Source organism: Nyctereutes procyonoides, unplaced genomic scaffold, assembly GCF_905146905.1.
Source record: "Nyctereutes procyonoides isolate TBG_1078 unplaced genomic scaffold, NYPRO_anot_genome, whole genome shotgun sequence".
Taxonomy (NCBI): Eukaryota; Metazoa; Chordata; class Mammalia; order Carnivora; family Canidae; genus Nyctereutes; species Nyctereutes procyonoides.
The window spans coordinates 14388502-14407600 of record NW_026575146.1 but is presented as its reverse complement, the minus strand read 5'-3'; the positions used below and the strand labels follow the sequence as shown (position 1 = coordinate 14407600).

General features: G+C 50.8%; 2 protein-coding genes across 4 annotated transcripts in view; one reads left to right on the top strand and one right to left on the bottom strand.

The window, feature by feature from the left end:
• The window catches only part of EZR (ezrin), a 51047-nt gene extending 44031 nt beyond the window's left edge, over positions 1 to 7016 (top strand). For all 3 annotated transcript variants that reach the window (XM_055310299.1, XM_055310298.1, XM_055310300.1), the window contains 6 exons: positions 1934 to 2097; positions 2432 to 2562; positions 3188 to 3348; positions 3715 to 3807; positions 5337 to 5588; positions 5694 to 7016. In XM_055310299.1, coding sequence (XP_055166274.1) covers positions 1934 to 2097; positions 2432 to 2562; positions 3188 to 3348; positions 3715 to 3807; positions 5337 to 5588; positions 5694 to 5858 — 966 coding nt within the window. In that variant the 3' untranslated portion in view covers positions 5859 to 7016. The remainder of the gene's footprint in view (positions 1 to 1933; positions 2098 to 2431; positions 2563 to 3187; positions 3349 to 3714; positions 3808 to 5336; positions 5589 to 5693) is intronic.
• A 199-nt stretch (positions 7017 to 7215) lies between these two features.
• The window catches only part of SYTL3 (synaptotagmin like 3), a 77233-nt gene continuing 65349 nt past the window's right edge, over positions 7216 to 19099 (bottom strand). Inside the window, exons 10-15 of the mRNA XM_055310846.1 lie at positions 16329 to 16431; positions 12377 to 12547; positions 10898 to 11003; positions 9774 to 9876; positions 8668 to 8873; positions 7216 to 7545 (exon numbers count right to left, since the gene is read on the bottom strand). Of these exons, the coding sequence (XP_055166821.1) occupies positions 7436 to 7545; positions 8668 to 8873; positions 9774 to 9876; positions 10898 to 11003; positions 12377 to 12547; positions 16329 to 16431 (799 nt within the window). The 3' untranslated portion in view covers positions 7216 to 7435. The remainder of the gene's footprint in view (positions 7546 to 8667; positions 8874 to 9773; positions 9877 to 10897; positions 11004 to 12376; positions 12548 to 16328; positions 16432 to 19099) is intronic.

Sequence of the window (19099 nt, the reverse complement as noted above, 5' to 3'; positions counted from 1 at the left end):
CTTAGGAACCACAGTCAACACCTACTTGGGTAGCATGCCTGTGTGGCCATAACAATTGTTTTTTCTCTTGTGTAATAGAGATGGTGTTTCTCCCAGCTCCGCAGACACTCCCTGGGAAACCCGATGACTTAATAAGTGTGCGAAAGCTCCACCCAGGAATTCCGTGGGCTTTGGGTTCGACAGTGCTGTCTTTCCAGCATTTCTGGAACTGATGAAAATACTGAGAAGCTACATAGGGCTTTCTGGGGTGTGTCGATTAGCTCACTGGCATGTCCTTCTGGTTTCAGAAGTCACTGTGGAACACATCACACTGTTTCTTTGTTTGAGCCATCCTCCCCCTGTGACAGAGGTCAGAATCTAAATGCTAGAAGTCTCAAGTTGGGGAGGGAAAGGGGAAAAAGAGGAAGCAGACTGGTATGGTTTTTTTTTTTTTTTTTTTTAAGATTTTATTTATTCAAGAGAGAGGGAGAGGGAGAAGGGCCCCATACAGGGAGCCCGACAGAGAGAGAGAGAGGGAGAGGGTAGGGAGAAGCAGGCCCCATGCAGGGAGCCCTATGTGGGACTTGATCCCGGGTCTCCAGGATCAGTCCACAGACTGATGTTTTAAAATAAAAGTTTCTAAGCCCTCTCTCCCCACCCATTCCCTACATTAATGGCAGCAGTAGTAAGAGCTAGGAGGCAAGGTTATGTGTCGTCCTTGCCCCACACTACAGACTTCTGCACTCCTAGTCATAATGTTTTTGGGTGCCTTCATCTCTTCTGTTCCAGAAAGCTCTTAAACTAGCAGTTTCATAAAACAACCAGCAATCCGTGAGTGAGTCTCTGTGTTCCAGGCAACTCCTGTCCTGACAGTGTCTGAGTTAATCCTCTCAACAGTCCTGTTAGATTACTGTTCTCCCCACTGTGCAGCTTACGGTGTAGACTCAGAGAGGAAGTGACTCACTCAAGGTCACAGGCTCAGACATGGCAGTGCTGTGTAATCTCTAGCACACAGTAAATATAGGGTATTAGTTGGGTCCCAGGGATACAGACTAACAAACGCAGCCTTGCTGTCAAGATTGCTGCCCATGCAGTGGAAGATAGAGACCAAAACAAGTCAAGGAAAGTGCTGGCACCCCCATCGAGTGCAGGGGGCATAGGAGGTGTGCCAGTTACCCACGGGAGAAGGAGAGGTCATGAAGACAGGAGACGATGCCTTAATGCTGCCTTCTGAAGTGCCGGGGTCCTTGGGTCTATGAGGTTGGACATGACATCCCAAGTAGCAGGGCTGCTTTGAGCAAATAGGTTTGCGGGCATAAAGTGCAATTTAGGTGAACAAGGGGTAGGCTGGGGCTGCTGGGCCAGAAGCTCTGGATGCACACGTGCCTGGCCACGGTGTTTGTACCTGGTCCTGGAGCTAAACGGCTGGTGTCAGGCATCCAGTAGTGACTCAGTAGATGCACTAATAGCTGTGTGGGAGGCAAAGTTTGAGGTAGAGGAGACCAGAAGCTCAAATAGAAGTTGCTGCACCCCAGGGAAGACCTGGGTGTCTTGGTTCTAGGGGGCAGTGGTTCTAGGGCTGGGTGGGGCCGGAGGGCATCAGCTTGAAGACCGGGCAATCTCTGGGTCTCAGTACTGGGGGTTTCTCAAGGCCGCAAGACCTCTTGACCTGGAGAGGCTTTGCAGTCCAGAGAGGTTCCTGTGCCCGTGTGCATGCACACCCACAAAGACATGCAGTTGCTCTGTCCCAGGGAATCCAAATCCCATGGCAGCAGGAACTTTCTGACTGGTCACCTGGAGTCCATGACTTTTTGAGGTCTCTTTCTGACCCCATACTCTGTTTCGTTTGTTCTTTTGGAGAAGGTTGTCTAGAGCTTTGTGAAGTTGGTTTGGAAGAAGAAAGCCAAAGGAAGGAGTTCCTCCTCCTTATAGTCTATCCTGTTCTATTCTGTAGGACTTCGTGTTCTATGCCCCCCGCCTTCGAATTAACAAGCGGATCCTGCAGCTCTGCATGGGGAATCATGAGCTGTACATGCGCCGCAGGAAGCCCGACACCATTGAGGTACAGCAGATGAAGGCCCAGGCCCGGGAGGAGAAGCACCAGAAGCAGCTGGAGCGGTGAGCAGGGTGGAGGCCAGCAGGACGGGGTGGTGTTCTCCCAGAGCAGGCAGCCTCGTAGGGCCCGCACCATTCCCCAGGGGAGGAGCCAGGGTGACATCACCTAGCAAGCACAACGGAGCTTCGGGGGGGGTGATGGCCTTTGGAAGTTACCGCGTGGGTCCCAAGGATCAGCCCAGGAGGGGTGTGCTCAGTGTTGATGCTGCCGCCTCCTAAGTCGGTACCATCCAGAGGATGGGCCTGGGGCCTGGACTGGGCACTGGTGATGTGTGTTGACATGGCAAGTGCCTGCCAGCACCTGGACATTGCTGTGTTGTCCCTCACCCTGTAACAGGCAGCAGCTGGAAACTGAGAAGAAGAGGCGAGAAACCGTGGAGAGAGAGAAGGAGCAGATGATGCGGGAGAAGGAAGAGCTGATGCTCAGGCTGCAGGACTATGAGGAGAAAACCAAGAAAGCAGAGAAAGGTGGGTTTGTGCCCAGTGGTTGTGTTCGCAGGGGTGTATTCCACAGCAAGGGGCAGATGGACCGTCAGCTTGCCCACCGCCAGGAACTTCGCAGGTTAAAACAAGATCCACAGCAGAGACTAGTGGCTGAGAGAACACGATGATGGGTCTTTGTGTTAAAGATAATCCTGTACTATTGATGATGTGCTAACTGCTTTTATGCACATTATCTTTTTTTATTTTCCCTTACTCCTTTGAGGCTAATACTGAGTCCTCCCCATTTTCCTGATGACAGTGTTAAGGGCTAGCAGGTAAAGTAATTTGCCCCAGGTCACGTGGCTAGTGAGTGCCCAAACCATGGTACATTGCCCCGTCTTACAAACCAAAAACTTGGCGAGTGGTGCAGTTTCTGCGTGTCCGCCAACACCAAGCAAGGGATCGACGAGTTCAAGGCCCTGTAAGGCTGGGGTGTTGCTGTCAGGCTCTGGAGCCAGTGTGGGTAGTTGTGTAAATCTAGGGAACCCCCCCTCCTCCCCATCGTGTTCCAGGTCCTTTAACAAGACCGTAGTTGTTTCATTGGGAATGTTCTGGCAATGGGATCAATGGGCGCTTCCATGGTTTATTTTTCCCCTTGTGTTCTCTCCAGAACTGTCAGACCAGATTCAGAGAGCCCTGCAGCTGGAGGAGGAGAGGAAGCGTGCCCAGGAGGAGGCAGAGCGTCTGGAGGCTGACCGCGTGGCTGCCCTGCGGGCCAAGGAGGAGCTGGAGAGGCAGGCAGCAGATCAGATAAAGAGCCAGGAGCAGCTGGTAGGAGCTCCCTGAGTTTTCATGATGCTGAATTATGGAGAGGCTGCCTCTGGGGATGCAGGAGTGACACCTGCCTTATGATTGTGTCTGGGGCTGTAAAACGATCTGCTTGAGAGAGTAAAGCCTGGTGGGAGGGGCTGTGCTGCTGTTTGGGCCTCCACGGCCCTGCTGCAGGCATCTGGGGAGCTGGACGTGGTGGTCTGGGTGAGGCATGGCCTTGAGGACACGGTGGGCAGCAGGGGGCACTGCCGGCTGGGGAGGAGGGTGGGGGAACGAGGCCAGTCACGAAACTGTGTGGCTGTCCATTTGCAAAAGGGCTCTCCCAAAAGGCCCCAGAAATAATTTGAGCTTCGTGTGCTTCACTAGGCCGCAGAACTAGCAGAGTACACAGCCAAGATCGCCCTCTTGGAGGAGGCGCGGCGGCGCAAGGAGGACGAGGTCGAGGAGTGGCAGCACCGGGTGAGTCTGCAGGCCAGAGTCCTTGTGGGGGCACGCGGCCAGAAGGCGGCCAGGGCCAGGCTGTTGGGTGGCGTAGCGAGCCTCAGGATGTTTTGCGATGCTTTACCAGTCCCAGTCGGGCTTCTTAGGCCAGAATCCCCGTAGGAATGGGCTTGCCCTGTGCACTGGGGAGGCCGCTGTTGGATTAGCAGGGAACAAGGGGCCTCTTGTTCACTTCCACCCCTCTGCTCTGGTCATCTCAAACTGTTCAGCCCCATCAGGCAGCCCCCATCAGGACTAGCTCTAAATCTGGTCATGTGGGTGCCCCTAGCAACAGGCCACAGGGCCTGAAACTAGACCTCCTGTCTCTCCTAACCGCTGGTGCATACACCATGTCACCATGGAAAGATTTGGACTTGGAGGTCCCAAAACAGGGCAAGGGTCGCAGCTCTGCTCTTACGCAGTGTGTGATGGGGCACGTGGCCTGACCTCTCCACGCCTCCGTTTCCTTACTGCAGATAGGGAGTAATAGCCAGCCTGTAAGGTTGCTCCGAGGACCACCCCGCAGAGAGGTTTAAAAATTGCAGCTGTAATAGGAAGAACCACATTCCACTGCAGTGTCCAGAGAGCCTGCCTCTCCAGCTGAGCCCCCCATGCCTGCCAGGAAAAATGATCCCCAGGGGAGCTTTGGATATATTCAGTGTAGACATCTACCAAGCTGTGGCAGCCACCTGCCCCACCCCACTGTCCTTACCTGTGCTTCTCCATCTGTAGTGGCTCCTTCTGGGGACACCTGGTTCCTCCCTCACATCTCCTCTTAAGCTCCATCCCCCCGCCCCACCCCCATGCAAGTTGGATCCTTAGGTTTTCAGAGAAAGTGTTCATTATAAAGTATGGAGTGAGAAAAAGCTGGTTGCAGAAGAGGTTCAAACTAAGCTCACCTCCAGGGATGGAGTGGTAATGAGGTGGGCATGATTGGGGATGTGTACCTAGGAGAGGTTACTGGAAGATTTAGGGGTAACAGCAGGTAGGAGGGTCCTTGAGCACAGTGCCCACAGGCAGTGAGGAGCGTCATAAATAGTGGCCACACAAGGGAAGAGGATAAAACTGCACTCTGCAATGTGATGGTGGCATTTTCCAGAGGCTAGAGGATTTTGGTTTGTTTCAAAATTAATACAATGAATATATATTAGAATTTGAGACCAAAAGAAATTCTGGTTCTTAAAAAAAAAAAAAAGCCTGGCATGAGTTTTTCTCTTGGTGCCATGGGCACGATTGAGAACCACTCCCAGGATCCAGAGCCCCAGACTTGGAAGAGGCTGGGCAGGCCCTGCACGGGGTTGCTTGTCCCCAGCCATGCCCTCCCCACCACTGGCCTCCGCTCTGGGCTGTTTGGACCCTAGTACCCAGCCCACCAGGGGAGGTGAGAGGAGTGGTGAGAGAAGGTGCAGAAGCCTTCACTTACAGAAAAGGGGATTCTTCCAAAAATGGTTTATGCGCGCTCTGCTCTGTGTGACAAGTTGTCACCTCTGTACTGGTTGCTTTCCAAGGCCAAGGAAGCCCAGGATGACCTGGTAAAGACCAAGGAGGAGCTGCACCTGGTGATGACTGCCCCTCCACCCCCACCGCCCCCCGTCTATGAGCCAGTGAGCTACCACGTGCAAGACAACCTGCAGGAGGAGGGCACGGAGTACACGGGCTACAGCGCTGAGCTGTCCAGCGAGGGCATCTTGGATGACCGCAACGAGGAGAAGCGGATCACCGAGGCTGAGAAGAATGAGCGGGTGCAGCGGCAGCTGATGGTGAGGGGGCAGTGGGGGTGTAGACAGGGTGGGGTGGGGGGAAACCATTTCCCCCAGCTCCCGCTGCTCCTGGGTCCCCCTGAACTTTGCCACCTCCGCTTGCAGACCCTGACCAGTGAGCTGTCCCAGGCCAGAGATGAGAACAAGAGGACCCACAATGACATCATCCACAATGAGAATATGAGGCAAGGTCGGGACAAGTACAAGACGCTACGGCAGATCCGTCAGGGGAACACCAAGCAGCGGATCGATGAGTTCGAGGCCCTGTAAGGCCAGGGTGCAGGGGCTCGCTGTCAGGCTCTGGAGCCGGTATGGGTAGTTTTGTAAATCTAGGGAACCCCCCCTCCTCCCCCGTCGTGTTCCAGGTCCTTTAACAAGACAGTAGTTGTGTTTCAGTGGGAATGTTCTGGCGCTGGGATCGATGGGCGCTTCCATGGTTTCTTTTTCCCAATTGTATCATAGTGCCAAACAGGCCTGATTTTATTATCACTTGTCAATCACTTCCTGTTCTGTGCTTGCAGCAGGATGGACTGAAGTAGGGAAGATGCTGTCAAGTCTGAGTTAACAAACCCCATGCTGACATGTGTGATGCGAGATATGCAGTGTGTTTAAACCACACCGTGGCTTAGACTCCGTGCCATACTACTTTGTTTGGAATTAGCTCAAATTGATTTTTTGATTTCTAGGAAGAATTCCTTTGTATATTTGTTTTTTGAGAGGTGAAAATTTTGAAAACAGACTCTAAAGCACTCACACACATGCACACGTGGTGATTTTTCTTGTGTTCCTTTGTACACGGAGGACACTCCAGCCTTGGACAAACTTGTTGGCTTTTTGGGTTTTTTGTTCATTTGCTTAACAGTTAGAGGGCTACATTGTTGGACTCACACCTAATTAATGATCAGCCGTAGAGAATAGTATTTATATATGTGACAATATGGGTTTGTAACATTAGTTTAAAAAAGGGAAAGTTTCATTCTGTATATTTTGTTACCTTTTACAGAATAAAAGAATTACGTATTAAAAACCATGTAACCATGGCACTTGATCTGATGTGACCTGAAGTGGTAATGAGGGGGATTAACTGCTGTAATCACATCTGTAAAAATGACTTGTCTTTGAGTGTTCTGTGTGCATGTAATTGTGCACATTTCAGTTTCCTATCTGAGCTTATTTGCAAAATATACACATGCTGTGTGGATAATTCAGACTCCAGCTATGAAGGGACTCTTCCAACCTGGTGTTGTCTCCACAAGAAGAACCCATTCTGACCTAGCCACTTGTCTCCCTCATCCCTGCGAACCTGCTGAAATGTCAGCTCTCACTCGGCTCACTCTTCATGCTCAGCTGTGTCCTTTTTGGGTAAGAGCTGTGTTCAGATGAACCCCACACCACAGATTTGAGAAATAAAAGATGTGCAAGGCAAGAGGTGGCAGTGGGTGTGTCCTTGCGTATTGGGGCGGGAGGGCCCCTCTGACTCTATACAGCTGGGGGGGGGCAGTGCTCCGTGGGATCCTGGGTGCTGACCAACCCAAAATGGGAGTCCCTCCAGCAAGCAGAACAAGAGGGACCAAATACCTACCAGTAGTTCTCCTTCAAATGCATAGAACAAGGCCATAATTTTCGCTATTTGATAAGCACAGGAGGACAGAGGTAACAAACCTTTATTCAAAGCACAGAAACCAGACAGTCTTATTTAACATAAATACAGACAGGGCTATGGAAGAGGGTCTGTGCCCCGTGCCAGAGCTGCAGACAGTGAGTGTCCATGCTCCACAGGGCCTGCAGCCATGTGTCCACGTCCATGCCTTCAGCCAACCTTCTTGCTGCAGACTGGAACTCTGGCTTCAGTGCAGGACGAGTGTCATGTCTGTCCACAGATTGGGGCTAGAAAGAACTTTCTGCCACTGGAGCTCGGACTGTGAGCACATGTCCCTGCCACCAGCTACGTTTTCCTCTGTGATGATGGGAGTGAAGTGACAAATTAGTGTGATGGGTGATGTGCGGGCCACCTTACCCACCCTCTTCTTTTTAAAATGACCAACTGTTTAAAAGTGTTTTTAACCTTGGCTTAGGACCATTCGAAAATGCCAACCACTGATGAGGATGAGCAAGACCTTCCACCCCAACGCCATGCTCACAACAGTACACAGCAGGCATTCATTCCTAAATACTGTGTAGCCTCAAGAGTACAAAGCTGCTGCCTTTCATATAGGTTGAAAGGAGAAGACCTATCTTGTGGGTTGGCTCTTCAAGGGGACTGGACGATCTTAACACATTACAGTGGCTATGGATTGGTAGGGTGGTCTGAGACCTAGGGCCAGGTTTGCAGACAAATCTGTTATAGAAAGGGGGGTTGTGTTGTGCCTTGGACAGTATTTCTTCTATTTGAGAATGAAGGGAGGGCAGAGGGAGAGGGCAACAAGCAGACTCCTGCTGAGCAGAGAGCCTGACATCATGACCTGAGCTGAAATCAAGAGTTGGACGCTCAAGCACATGAGCCCTCCCAGGTGCCCCTGGACACTGTTCAGAGGTTCTCACAGTTGGAGGTTCTGGAGATGTGTGTGGGTCTTTCTGGTTAGCACAGTATTTGAGGGGCACCCCTAGTGGGCAGGCCCTCCCCACAGAAGGCTGTCCCCTACACAAGGCCAGCAGCACCCAGTTGAGCAGTGCTGAAAAGGCAGTGTCCCTCTGTCCCACTCTTACTGAAATACTTTCTGAATTGCCATGTGTTTGGATTAAGAAGCTATTTTCCTTTAAGAAATTAATCCTTTTATGATTGACACCAGAAACAAAAGCAAATACTGTACCTGGCCCATTCTGAGGCCTGTAGTTTTTGTTTCTTTAGCAGATCTAAATCTGATCTAAATTGTTTAAATACTTGGCCGTATTACTGCTCAATTGTAGAGCAAGAGCTAGATGTGGCAATCTCCTATTTACGGCAAGTTAGGCCATTTCCACACCAGTTAAATCACCAGCCGTCACGGAAGCCTTAAGTCCTTTCTGTGTCCACCACCACGAAAGATACTCGTGGAGTATAAACCATGCTACTTGGGCCCACGAAGTATCTCAGACTTACTAGAACCCAGCCTGGCTTCCCCCAGCAGGCGGTCGCTCACACCAAAGATGGCCTGGTCCCAGACGGTTAATTCCAGGCTTGACTGTCTCAGCTGGGAAGGGCTCACGCCATTGAACACGAAGGAGTGCTGCCACCGGGGACAAGCCTGCTTCTTCGCCACTGGGGACTTTAGCTTCAGTTTGTGTTGGTCTGGCAGAGTGAGACAGCTGCAGGAGGGAGACAGACCACAGTCTTCGAGTGCCCAGCCCGGCACCCTCCCCTGGCAGCGCTTGCCATCGGTGAGACCCAGGGCTACATTCAAAAGAAAAATCCCAAGCCCGGAGGGAGAATGCAAATCGCCAGATTGGCCATGTGACCTCTGGCAAGGATGTTTCGGATTTAGGGCTAAATTCCGCCCCAGATGTTAAGGGTCATTTGGGATTCTAGATCATGGTGGTCCGGACAATGTTCTTGTCTTAATCGCCCTCCTTGGGATGCCGACCACCAGGCAACACATAGCTTACACCTGCTACCCAGGGACCAGGACTCTGAACACACATCTCTCATTTTAACTCTGTTCTCAGGAAATAAGTTCAGAAGGGCCACAGGACTTGCCCAAGGCCCTCTGATAAGTGGCGGCATGAGGACAGGAACTCAGAGCTTGGCATAGTAAGCCATCATTTCTCATTATGTCACTGACGGAGGACACGGCAATTCTGTGTAATAATTAATGATACTTGCTTTACGTCTGGAGATGAACACACATGTAGCCAATAAGAATGGAATAAGTGGAGTCCGTCTTCCTGTTAATCCAGGAGGAGATGCTAAGGCAAGGACATATGTACCAACCACGCTGCTCTGAGCTCTGAGTCAGAAAATGCTGATGTAATAACAAGGACCGATAAGATCTGGGTTTCGGGTTAAAATGCAGTGTTCCAAATCTAGCCTTGGCAGGTCCAACTCCCATGAATTCTTGAAAATTGGAGTCTTTAACCCATTATGTGGGATTTTCATAGGAAAGCTAAAATACAAGTTTGATATGGCTTATGCTCGCTATACTTTATATAAGGTGGAATGCTACATATATACAGTTTATCAGTAAATAGTTGATTGAATAGAATACTTACCCCTTAACAAAGGAGTTGAGGGTACCATCTGACCGCACAGGCAAATTCTTGGCTCCCAGCACGACCAAACAAAGCTGACCGTTGGGGGATGGCCAATCTGTCCCTGGAAGGAAAGCTGGCATTTGCTGCGAGCTCTACATCTGCACATGGCATGCATGCAATGCCACCACCCTAAAAGTGAGAGCTCAGAGAGGGTGTGGTACAGCTCTGAGCTGTAAGACAGAGAGGAAGAGGAATGTATCCGCTTTGGGGAGGCTCTGCTGGCCCTGCTCACGTGCTGTCCCACAACAAGGCCAGTGTGGTGACAGAATGGAGGGGTCACTAGAATCCTGGGAAGCTGCAGAGATAATAAGGGATCCAAGAAGAGGAAGGATAGAGGTTCTAGTCTAGTGCAAGGATGGTTTTTGGCAAAGTAGGGGCCCCAAGACCTCTGTATTAGGGAGTGGCAGTGACCACAGAGGCTGCTGGCCTGCTGGTGGCCCCGTGAGCTCTGGCAGGAAACTTTTCCTTTTCCAAGCAAACAAGAGATCACTAAACACATCATGGAATTGTGTGTGCTTTCTTCACCTTCATCTCCTCCATACACTCCATTGTATTTAACCTTATGAAATGTTCCATAAAGTCCCTGAGAGCCTGTCCTTGATCCCTTCTCTTGCTGGGCAACAGCTCATGTAACCTGGGATCAAAGATGCACTCACTCAGAGCCCTGCAGGCCCCAGGGCTATGAGGTGCACTCTTGAGCCACACTCCCAACTAACACTGGTGGCCATGGGAGCACCCTCTTCCAGAGGGGTGGCAGCGGAAGGGTTTGCTCCAGAGAGGCAGTCCAAGCTGCGCCCCCTCCCCCCACCCACCCAGGAGGAAAGCCCCAGAACTGGTGTCCTAAGAGCCCTGCAAAGTGGGCACCAAAGGCCTGGCCTGCTTGGGTCCCTCATATCCCTTATAGACCATATGTTCTACGAACCCACTGTCCAGGCTGAGTGTCAACAGATCTTGGAAAGTTGCTGGAGTGTTGCAGCATTAGTGGGTTGCAGAAAGGGAATGCTCAGCCCACCTGCTGCTCGAGGCTTTGGAGACAGTGACATAATAACAGATGCACATTCTCAGGACTGGAGGCCACCTACCTTCTAGGGCCTCCTGGAACTTTCTGGGCCCTGCAGGGAAGACCAGTTTGGCCCGGACTGCTAGTTCTCCATTATTCGGAAGAATGCCGTCATCTACTTTCTCTGCCTGGGGGCAAGAGACAGAACTCAGAGGCAAGATTCCTCAGCCTCCAGAACCTTCTGGGCTCCTCTGATTGCCCCATTCCCCAACCCAATCCACCCATTCACCCCTGCAAAGCCTCTGCAGGCTGGGGAGTAGCCTGGGGTGGAGTGGACATGCCCATGGCAGGACTGGCCTGTCTTCCATTTGTGGTGACTCCATTCCCACCCCAGCTGCCCACTCGGCTGCTTGGGCCAGTGGGGGGGCTCAAAGGCCCTGGCACATTCCCATAGGATGGTCCTGAGAAAACCTGCACACAGCCCAAGTCTGAAGAAAGTAAAATAAAATTGAGCCCCTCCAGGTCAGTGGACTCATCAAGAAGCCCCAGAAGAGGGTGCGGCTGGCCCCTGTCTACACCATCGTGTCTCTTCTTGGTCTCCCTGCTGCCTCCCAGGAAGGAGGCTGGCACTCAGAGGAGATAAAGCTGCCTCTACCCTCAGCTTCTGGAAAACCTGTGCTAACCCCCTGGGCCCCTCCTGTCACCAAAAGGGCAGGCCTGTAAGCAGGAGGCTCCCATCCGGGTGTTGGTGGGAGGGGTGGTCACTGTCTACTAGCTGGTGTTAGGAAGATGTCTTATAGCCTGGCACCTCTGCTCCTCTTCCTCTTGCCACCAGCCTCGGCAGCAGCTAGTCTTGAGCTAAGCAGGGGGTCCTACAGGGAGAAGATGGGCAGGGCACCCAAGTACAGGATCCTGGGGGAAAGTACATCTGTCAGGGAAAATCATGAAGAAGGAAAACCAGAAAAGCCCTCATGGAGGAGGTGGGGTCTCTGCTAAGTCTTGGGGGGAACTTGGATAGAAGAAAGTGTTCACAGCCGACATCCCAAGTGACGAGTGAGGACAGACTAGGCTTGAGAAGGGGGAGCACAGGGTGCAGGGTATGGATGCGGAGGCCGTGCAGAGGAACCTAGAGGGAAGGTGGCAGGAGAGGGGGGCCAGGAGGGCTTCCAGGAGGAGACAGTAGCGGGAGATCAGAGACATTTGTCATTTCTAGGGAATGACGGAGCCCACGCTTCCCCCACTACCGCACACGTCCTCTCTCCCAATCTTGGATCTTGGCACAGAAAGCACAAAGCACTTTGCCCCAAGAAATGCGAACTTTCCCCCCAGGCTCTCCCCTCCCCTGCGCCTGTGACTCACAGGCCCTCAATCAGCCGCCCCTCGCCCTGGCCTCCCAGCGCCCTGCCGCTCCCCTAGCTGGCCCAGCCTGCCCACTGGGGAGTCCCAGCCAGGCAAGCACGCTGTGTCCCGGGGCCAAGGCTCCCCTGGTAGGTTGTCTTGGCTCCAATCCCTTTGAAAAGTGAGTTTTGTTTTCACGGTGGGGGTGGGGTAGTGCAGTCACCTTGGCCCTCAGCGGATACCAGCAGAAACACTGTGTCGTGCTATCTTCAAAGTCCCATGTGGCCAGAGGGATGGTCACCTCTCCAAGAAACACCCTCCGGGTGAGAGTGCCCAGGTGCCATACAGAGACCTGCAGCCACCGTGTCGCCAGCTGGGCAGGCTCCACCTGGTACTGCAAAGGCAGAGCAGCGCCAGTGAGTCTGGGTCCCTGGCCCACGGCCCCCTGCACCCACAGCCTCTGGGAACCCACAGCCCCCTCCCCACCGGACCCACTCGGAGCCTTCCTCCTGCAGGCTGGTGACAGCGTCTTGGTGTGGTCAGGGCGAGCTGAGCCAATTGGAGGGGTGGGTGGGCGGTCCCTGCGTTCTCCAACTCAGAACAACCTCTCCACTAGCCTGGCTAGGGGGAAAGGGTGGGCAGGGGCAAAGTCCCCTCCCACAGTCAAGATCTGTCCCCAAGGCAAGGATGAAAGTCCTCAACCAGCTGGGGCCAAGATCTGTCCCTCCTCAGGATCTGAACTTGCCTGGCCAGGGTTGTCCAAAAATACTGAAAGCTAGGATTTTTTTTGTTTTGTTTAATGTAAAACATGAGTTATTAGTGTGGGCATTTATTTGCCTAGAAGGACAAGGCCCTTGGAGGGCATGCGGGGCCTGGGCCTACGCTCAGGGTCACAGGGAGCTGTTTCTTCACCATCCCTGCACGACACCCTCCCCCACCCCAGGAGCCTCAGCATAGCCAGAGAAACAAGAAAGCTGGTCCCCATCTCCCTCCAGCTGAGGAGGACTAGAGGCCAAAGGCCCCAAGTGAGAGTGCCCCCCACCCCAAAGGCCAGCATCTCAGCCAGGCTTCCCAAGAGCCTGTTCCAAGTTGTTCCTTGGATTTTCTCAACAATGAACAAAAGTTACACTTTACTGAGCCCTTGTTTTGTACCAGGCTTTTAGTTACATTGCTCCTTAGCTTCCAGAAGCATCCCCAGAGGGCAGTGTGAGCAATCACCAGTTTGCAGGGGAAACACCAGGCTCAGAGCTTGTAGCTCTCCTGGGGCACTGCGTCCTGGCTCCTCCAGGTACCTGCCTGTCACACTGCAGGCTGAGAACCTCGCACCCACTCAGAACGGCTGCATTGGTTTGCGTGAACCTCACTGAGCGCTGTTAGGTTAGTGCCCTTCCAGCTGATGGACGAGGGGGAAGAGATAGGTGTGTGGAGAAGCTGTAACCTGTCTCCCTCGGTCTCCCAAACAGCCCTGTCTGCCCTGCTACACCCCCCCACCACCACCCAGGCCAGCAAACCCTGGGTGGCCAGGCTGCCTTCCCCACCTGCCCCTCCTCTTCTTCCCTCTGGGATTATCTGTACCCATTGTGCTCAGAAACCACATCCCTCTATCGCCTTGGCCTGATTTTTAGTGGGTTTCCCTGAAGTCCATTGCCCATTTCTTTTTTTTTTTCAGTCTTTTTCTTTCTTTTTAAAAAATGTTTATTTATTTATTCATAAGAGACACAGAGAGAGAGAGGCAGAGACATAGGCAGAGGGAGAAGCAGGCTCCCTGCAGAGGGCCCGATGGGGGACTTGATCCCAGGACCCTGGGATCACTTCCTGAGCCAAAGGCAGATGCTCAACCACTGAGCCACCCAGGTATCCCTAATCTTTTTCTTAAAAAGATTTTTTTAAAGTAATCTCTATACCCAACATGGAGCTCAAACTCACAACCCTGAGATCAAATTTCTGCGCTCTACCCTCTGAGCCAGCCAGGCATCCGTGGCCCTTTCTGACTCTGCCCTGCATTCCTTAGTCTGTCTTTAAACTCAAAACTCACCCGGTTGTTCCCTCCACCCTGTTGCCCAGGCTGACAGCTCCTGGCACTGCACCTGCTCCCTCGGAGAACAAGCTGTCCCCGGGAGGGCAGCTGCCCGGCCCCCACGCCCGCCCTCCTGTGGCAGCTGTGTGATCTCCATCCACCCCATGTATGGGGCAGCCCTGCTTCTCAGGGGTCCTCACACACAAGTGGCCCTCCTCTGACAAACAGGGCTATTCCTTTTGATTGAGTGAACTGCCTTTTAAGCAGACCTTTCCCCCATCACCCTGTTATGCCCACAAGGCAGTCCCTGCAGGCCGTGGGCTCGCTACCCAGCCCCAGGAACACAGACAACAGCTATATGGAAGCACCCAAAGTCTCCAGGTCAAGTGTTGGGTTTCCTCCTTCCGAGGCCTCCTAAGGGGCCTTCGAGGGGGGTGCCAGCACCCCCTTGGAGTGCAGGAAGGCTTCCCATGGAGTGCTCTGCTTAGAAAATCTTGAGGATTGGTATCTAGACTTTAGAATAAATGAGAGACATGGATTCTCTTCAATGTACCTGGAGAGTGTCCCAGAACAACCTAAAAATCCACAAGATATTGGGTAAAATCAATGAATTAAAAGTTTAGGAGATTTCCTTGAGATTCTGCATGTATTTTAAATAAAGTGGTTAAAACTTTAAAAATCAAACTGAATAATATCTAAAACAAACTCAATCCTCTCCTTCATCTCATTTCATAAAATGTGAACTATTTGTTTACCTGTTTAGTACACAACACCTTCATTCAACTTACAACGGGTGATTTTAGATATAACTTAAAATGTGAGAGGGGACACATAGCTTTTTAAAGCTCTTTCAGCAGGTACGTGAGCAAAACCACACCACGACCAGGGTCTACTGACTTGCTACCAGAGGGGTCTCTGACAGCGATGCCCTGGGAATCGCTGAATCATAGTATATTTTTTTTTTTTTGAAAAATCCTTTGAGGGAAGTCCTATGACCATAAATCTGGTGAAGGACCGCTAGTCCACCGTGAGTTGGACCTGTAATTCTGATTACACCATAAGCCTCAGTTTCCTTGTTGGTAAGCAAAGATTCTAATACCTAGCTCAGGGGTATTTAAAGCACTTGGCCACAGCAGAGACACAGAAAACAATGGCTTTTATTATTAACCAATGGGACTCCTGCCAGATGGCCAGACAGTCCCTGACTGGGAGTTCAGAAATACCCCTACTTGCCAAGGAAGGCAAACCAAGCCCTCTCCTTGTGCAGACTTGATACATGGAATCCCTGGGCTAACCAGCCTTGACTGGGTACGTCCCTGTGCATCTGGACTGTTCTTCCAGCATGCAGCCTCCTACATCTCTGCCAGACATTGTCTCCAACTGTCCACCCTAAATTGCCATAGTCCCTCCCTATCTCTGCCCCATATCACAAATCATATTTCTTAGCACCAAAGAAAGTGAAAAACCAAACAATTCCTCTACAAAATGTTTTTCATAAGATGACTACTTTTCTTTCAGGGGTGCCGGGGTGGCTCAGTCAGTTAGGCATCTGCCTTTAGCTCAGGTTGTGATCCTAGGGTCCTGTGATCCCAAGCCCAGCATGGGGTCCCCTGCTCAGCAGGGAGCTTGCTTCTCCCTCTGCCTCTGCCCCTCCCCCTGTACATGTGCACACTCGTGCCGTCTCATCTCAAACAAATAAAATCTTCACAAAATAAAGAGGACTACTTTTCTCATAAAATAAGAAGAAACCTAGGTGTGCCAGATGATTACAATAAAGCAGCACTTTCATGAAAGTAGTAACTCAGTAGTTCAGGGTGGTCTGCTTGAGAGTACCTCTCTGAGGGTCGTAAAAATTCAACAGGACAAACCAATTTTAGAGATTGAGAGGCAGCCAGGTCCTTTTTCACCATTTTCTCAGAAATCATTAATCAAAAGCCATTCTCAAGTCTGGCAGACTCTGCACTTTTCCTGTACAAAGACTGACATTTATTTTCCACCAACTTGCCACTGATTGACAGAGCCCTACAGAAACGTATAAGTGTCTGTACTTATATTTAACTGACTCAAGACTTTGGAAGAACATTGTGCTGAACTCTGGCCCTGTGTGCCCAGCCTGGGATAGGGAGACTTAGCACATGGGTATTTGTCCAGCAAGTACCTTCAAGGTCTCCTGAAAGGTTGGGTCCACTGTGTTCTTTTGGATTCCAGTCTTGCGTTTTCCCTGGGAGGATCTGTCAGGCAGCAGATAGGTCTTTACGTACCTAGTGGCCAAACACAGACGGAACAAAGTGATAGCTCAGGAAGGGGGTGAGGGGAAGGAGACAGGGGCTCAGGAGGAGAATCATACATCAGCATTTTCTTTACCCTGCTTCCCACTAGATTTGGGGTTGACAGGGCTTGGAGGCCTCCCCTGACAGGGAACAATGACAGCTTCTGGTTTACATGGTCTTTGGCTATAATCCTCTGGAATGTTGCTGGGGGTGTGAAGCTCCCTTGCTTTCTTCATGCCCTATGCCTAGCATCCACATCGCTCATGACCTGCCATTTGGTGAACCAGAGGCTGCGCTGTTGAGGTTCCACAGGTGGCAGATTCTCTAATCTGCCTGGATGCCGAGGTCCTGGGCCAGCTTGTCTTCCCTACACCTATCACCTCCTCCAACCCACCAAAAAAAAAAAAAAAAGTGGAACTAGAAAGTATATGCCTCACCTTTTACTGTTCCCTTGTGGGGACTCTCTACCTGCATTCTGCTTATCCCCTGAAATCCTGTTCTAGACCGACCCCTCCAGTGAGGTCCTAACACTGCCCTTTCTGGCACCTCTGGCAGCTTTTTTTTTTTTAAATATCTTTATTTATTTATTCATGAGAGACACACAGAGAGAGAGGCAGAGACACAGGCAGAGGGAGAAGCAGGCTCCATGCAGGGAGCCCAATGTGGGACTCAATCCTGGGACTCCAGGATCACACCCTGAGCCGAAGGCAGAGGCTCAACCGCTGAGCCACCCAAGCATCCCTCCTCCGGCAGCTTTAGTGATGGCAGTGATTACTGATTCTGGTAACCGTTGGATCCTGTGTTTTTATCCATTCTGACAATGTCTGCCTCTTAACTGGAGAGTCTAGATCATTTACATTGGAAGTAATTATTGATAAGGAAGGATTTGTTTCCGTCATTTGTTATTTGTTTCTGTACACCTTCTAGGTTTGGTGTCTCTCATTTACTTCAGTACTGTATTCATTCTTCTGTATTTATTCACCTTTGAAAGATTTATTTATTTATTTGAGAGAGACACTGACCTTGAGCGTTCTCATGAATAGGGGGAAGGAGCAGAAGGAGAGGGAGAGAATTTCAAGCAGACTCCCCACTGAGCACAGAACCCTATGCAGGGCTTGATCCCACACCCTGAGATCATGACCTGAGCCAAAATCAAGAGTCAGCTGTTAAACCAACTGAGTCACCCAGGTGTCCCATTCTTTTGTATTTAGCTGAATTTTGTGATGAAATGTTAAATTTTGATTCTCATTTCTTTTTATATATATTCTGTTTTCTTTGTGCTTACCAAGGGGATTAAATTTCATATCCTCAAGGTATAGCACTCTAATTTTAATTTATATCATCTTAACTTCAACAGCAAACAAAACTGCTCCTTCATAGTGCCAGCCTCATCTCTTTGCAATGCCAAGTTTGCAGAATTATACCTTTCTACACTGGTGTGACCAAAATCACAAACTAGTCATTCTTTTAAATGCAATAGTCTTTTAAAATTAGGTCAAAAACAGTGTGGTGGGCAGCCTGGGTGGCTCAGCGGTTTGGTGCTGTCTTCAGCCCAGGGCCTAATCCTGGAGACCCGGGATCAAGTCCCATGTCCGGCTCCCGGCATGGAGCCTGCTTCTCCCTCTGCCTGTGTATCTGCCTCTCTCTCCCTCTCTGTGTGTCTGTCATGAATAAATAAATAAAATCTTAAAAAATAAACAGAGTGTGGCATTACAAACCAAAGTAACAGCAATAATAAGAGACAAATAGTTTTTAAAAATATATTAGTCTCTTAAGTCACATGGAAAACAAAGGTGGAAGTACATAGCACTGTTAAATAATACTAGCTTCACCTATACTAACTTCACCCTGCAGGGCTCCCTCGAGCATTTATTTCTCACACAACAAAGTCCTTCACCTTTTGATTATCTAAGAATGTCTTAGTTTCTCCCTTGCTTTTGAAGCATAGTTTTGCTGGATATAGGATTCTTGGTTGACATGGGTTTTTTTTTTTTCCCCTTTAGCACTTTAAATATATCTACTGACTGCCCTCTGGCTGCAAAGTATCTGATGAGAAGTCTGCTGCAAGTCCTCCTGAGGGCTTGGATGGGAAGGGATCCCAACAACCGGAGATGCCACAATGGCCACCTGCCTCTGGGTCTGCATGTCTAGGATTAGAAGCAGCAGTCTGCTGTCAGAGCACACATCTCTGATATCTGGAGGACAAAAGCCTCTTTTTGCCCATGCTGACTCCTGTAAGCTGTGTGTAAGCTGCTCTGGGAACACTGGCACGGTTGCCTGCCATGTGGCTGGGAGGGGGGAGATGGAGAGCCACTATTATGCTAAGAGCTGAAATTAACCCAATGTGCTATCCGAGACTTCCACTGGAAGTTACAAGTCTTCAATAGACTGCAGTTCCAAAACAGTGCCATCAGACACCTTCTACCAGTGCAGTTGATGTCTTACAAGGGGAGACAGCTTCCTGGCACTTCCCACCTGCCACCTTCCCAGAATCCTCTCTGGGCTGTTTTTCCTTTAAAAAGTATTGAGTTTTGTTCCAGGAGGCATTTCACTGACAGGAAACTCAATCTGACCCTGTCAAGGCTTGGTGTTGCTTAGGTAGGGTGAGTTGAAGTAGCCCCCACTCTGGGGTCAAGCAGCCGTACCACTGCAGCCCACT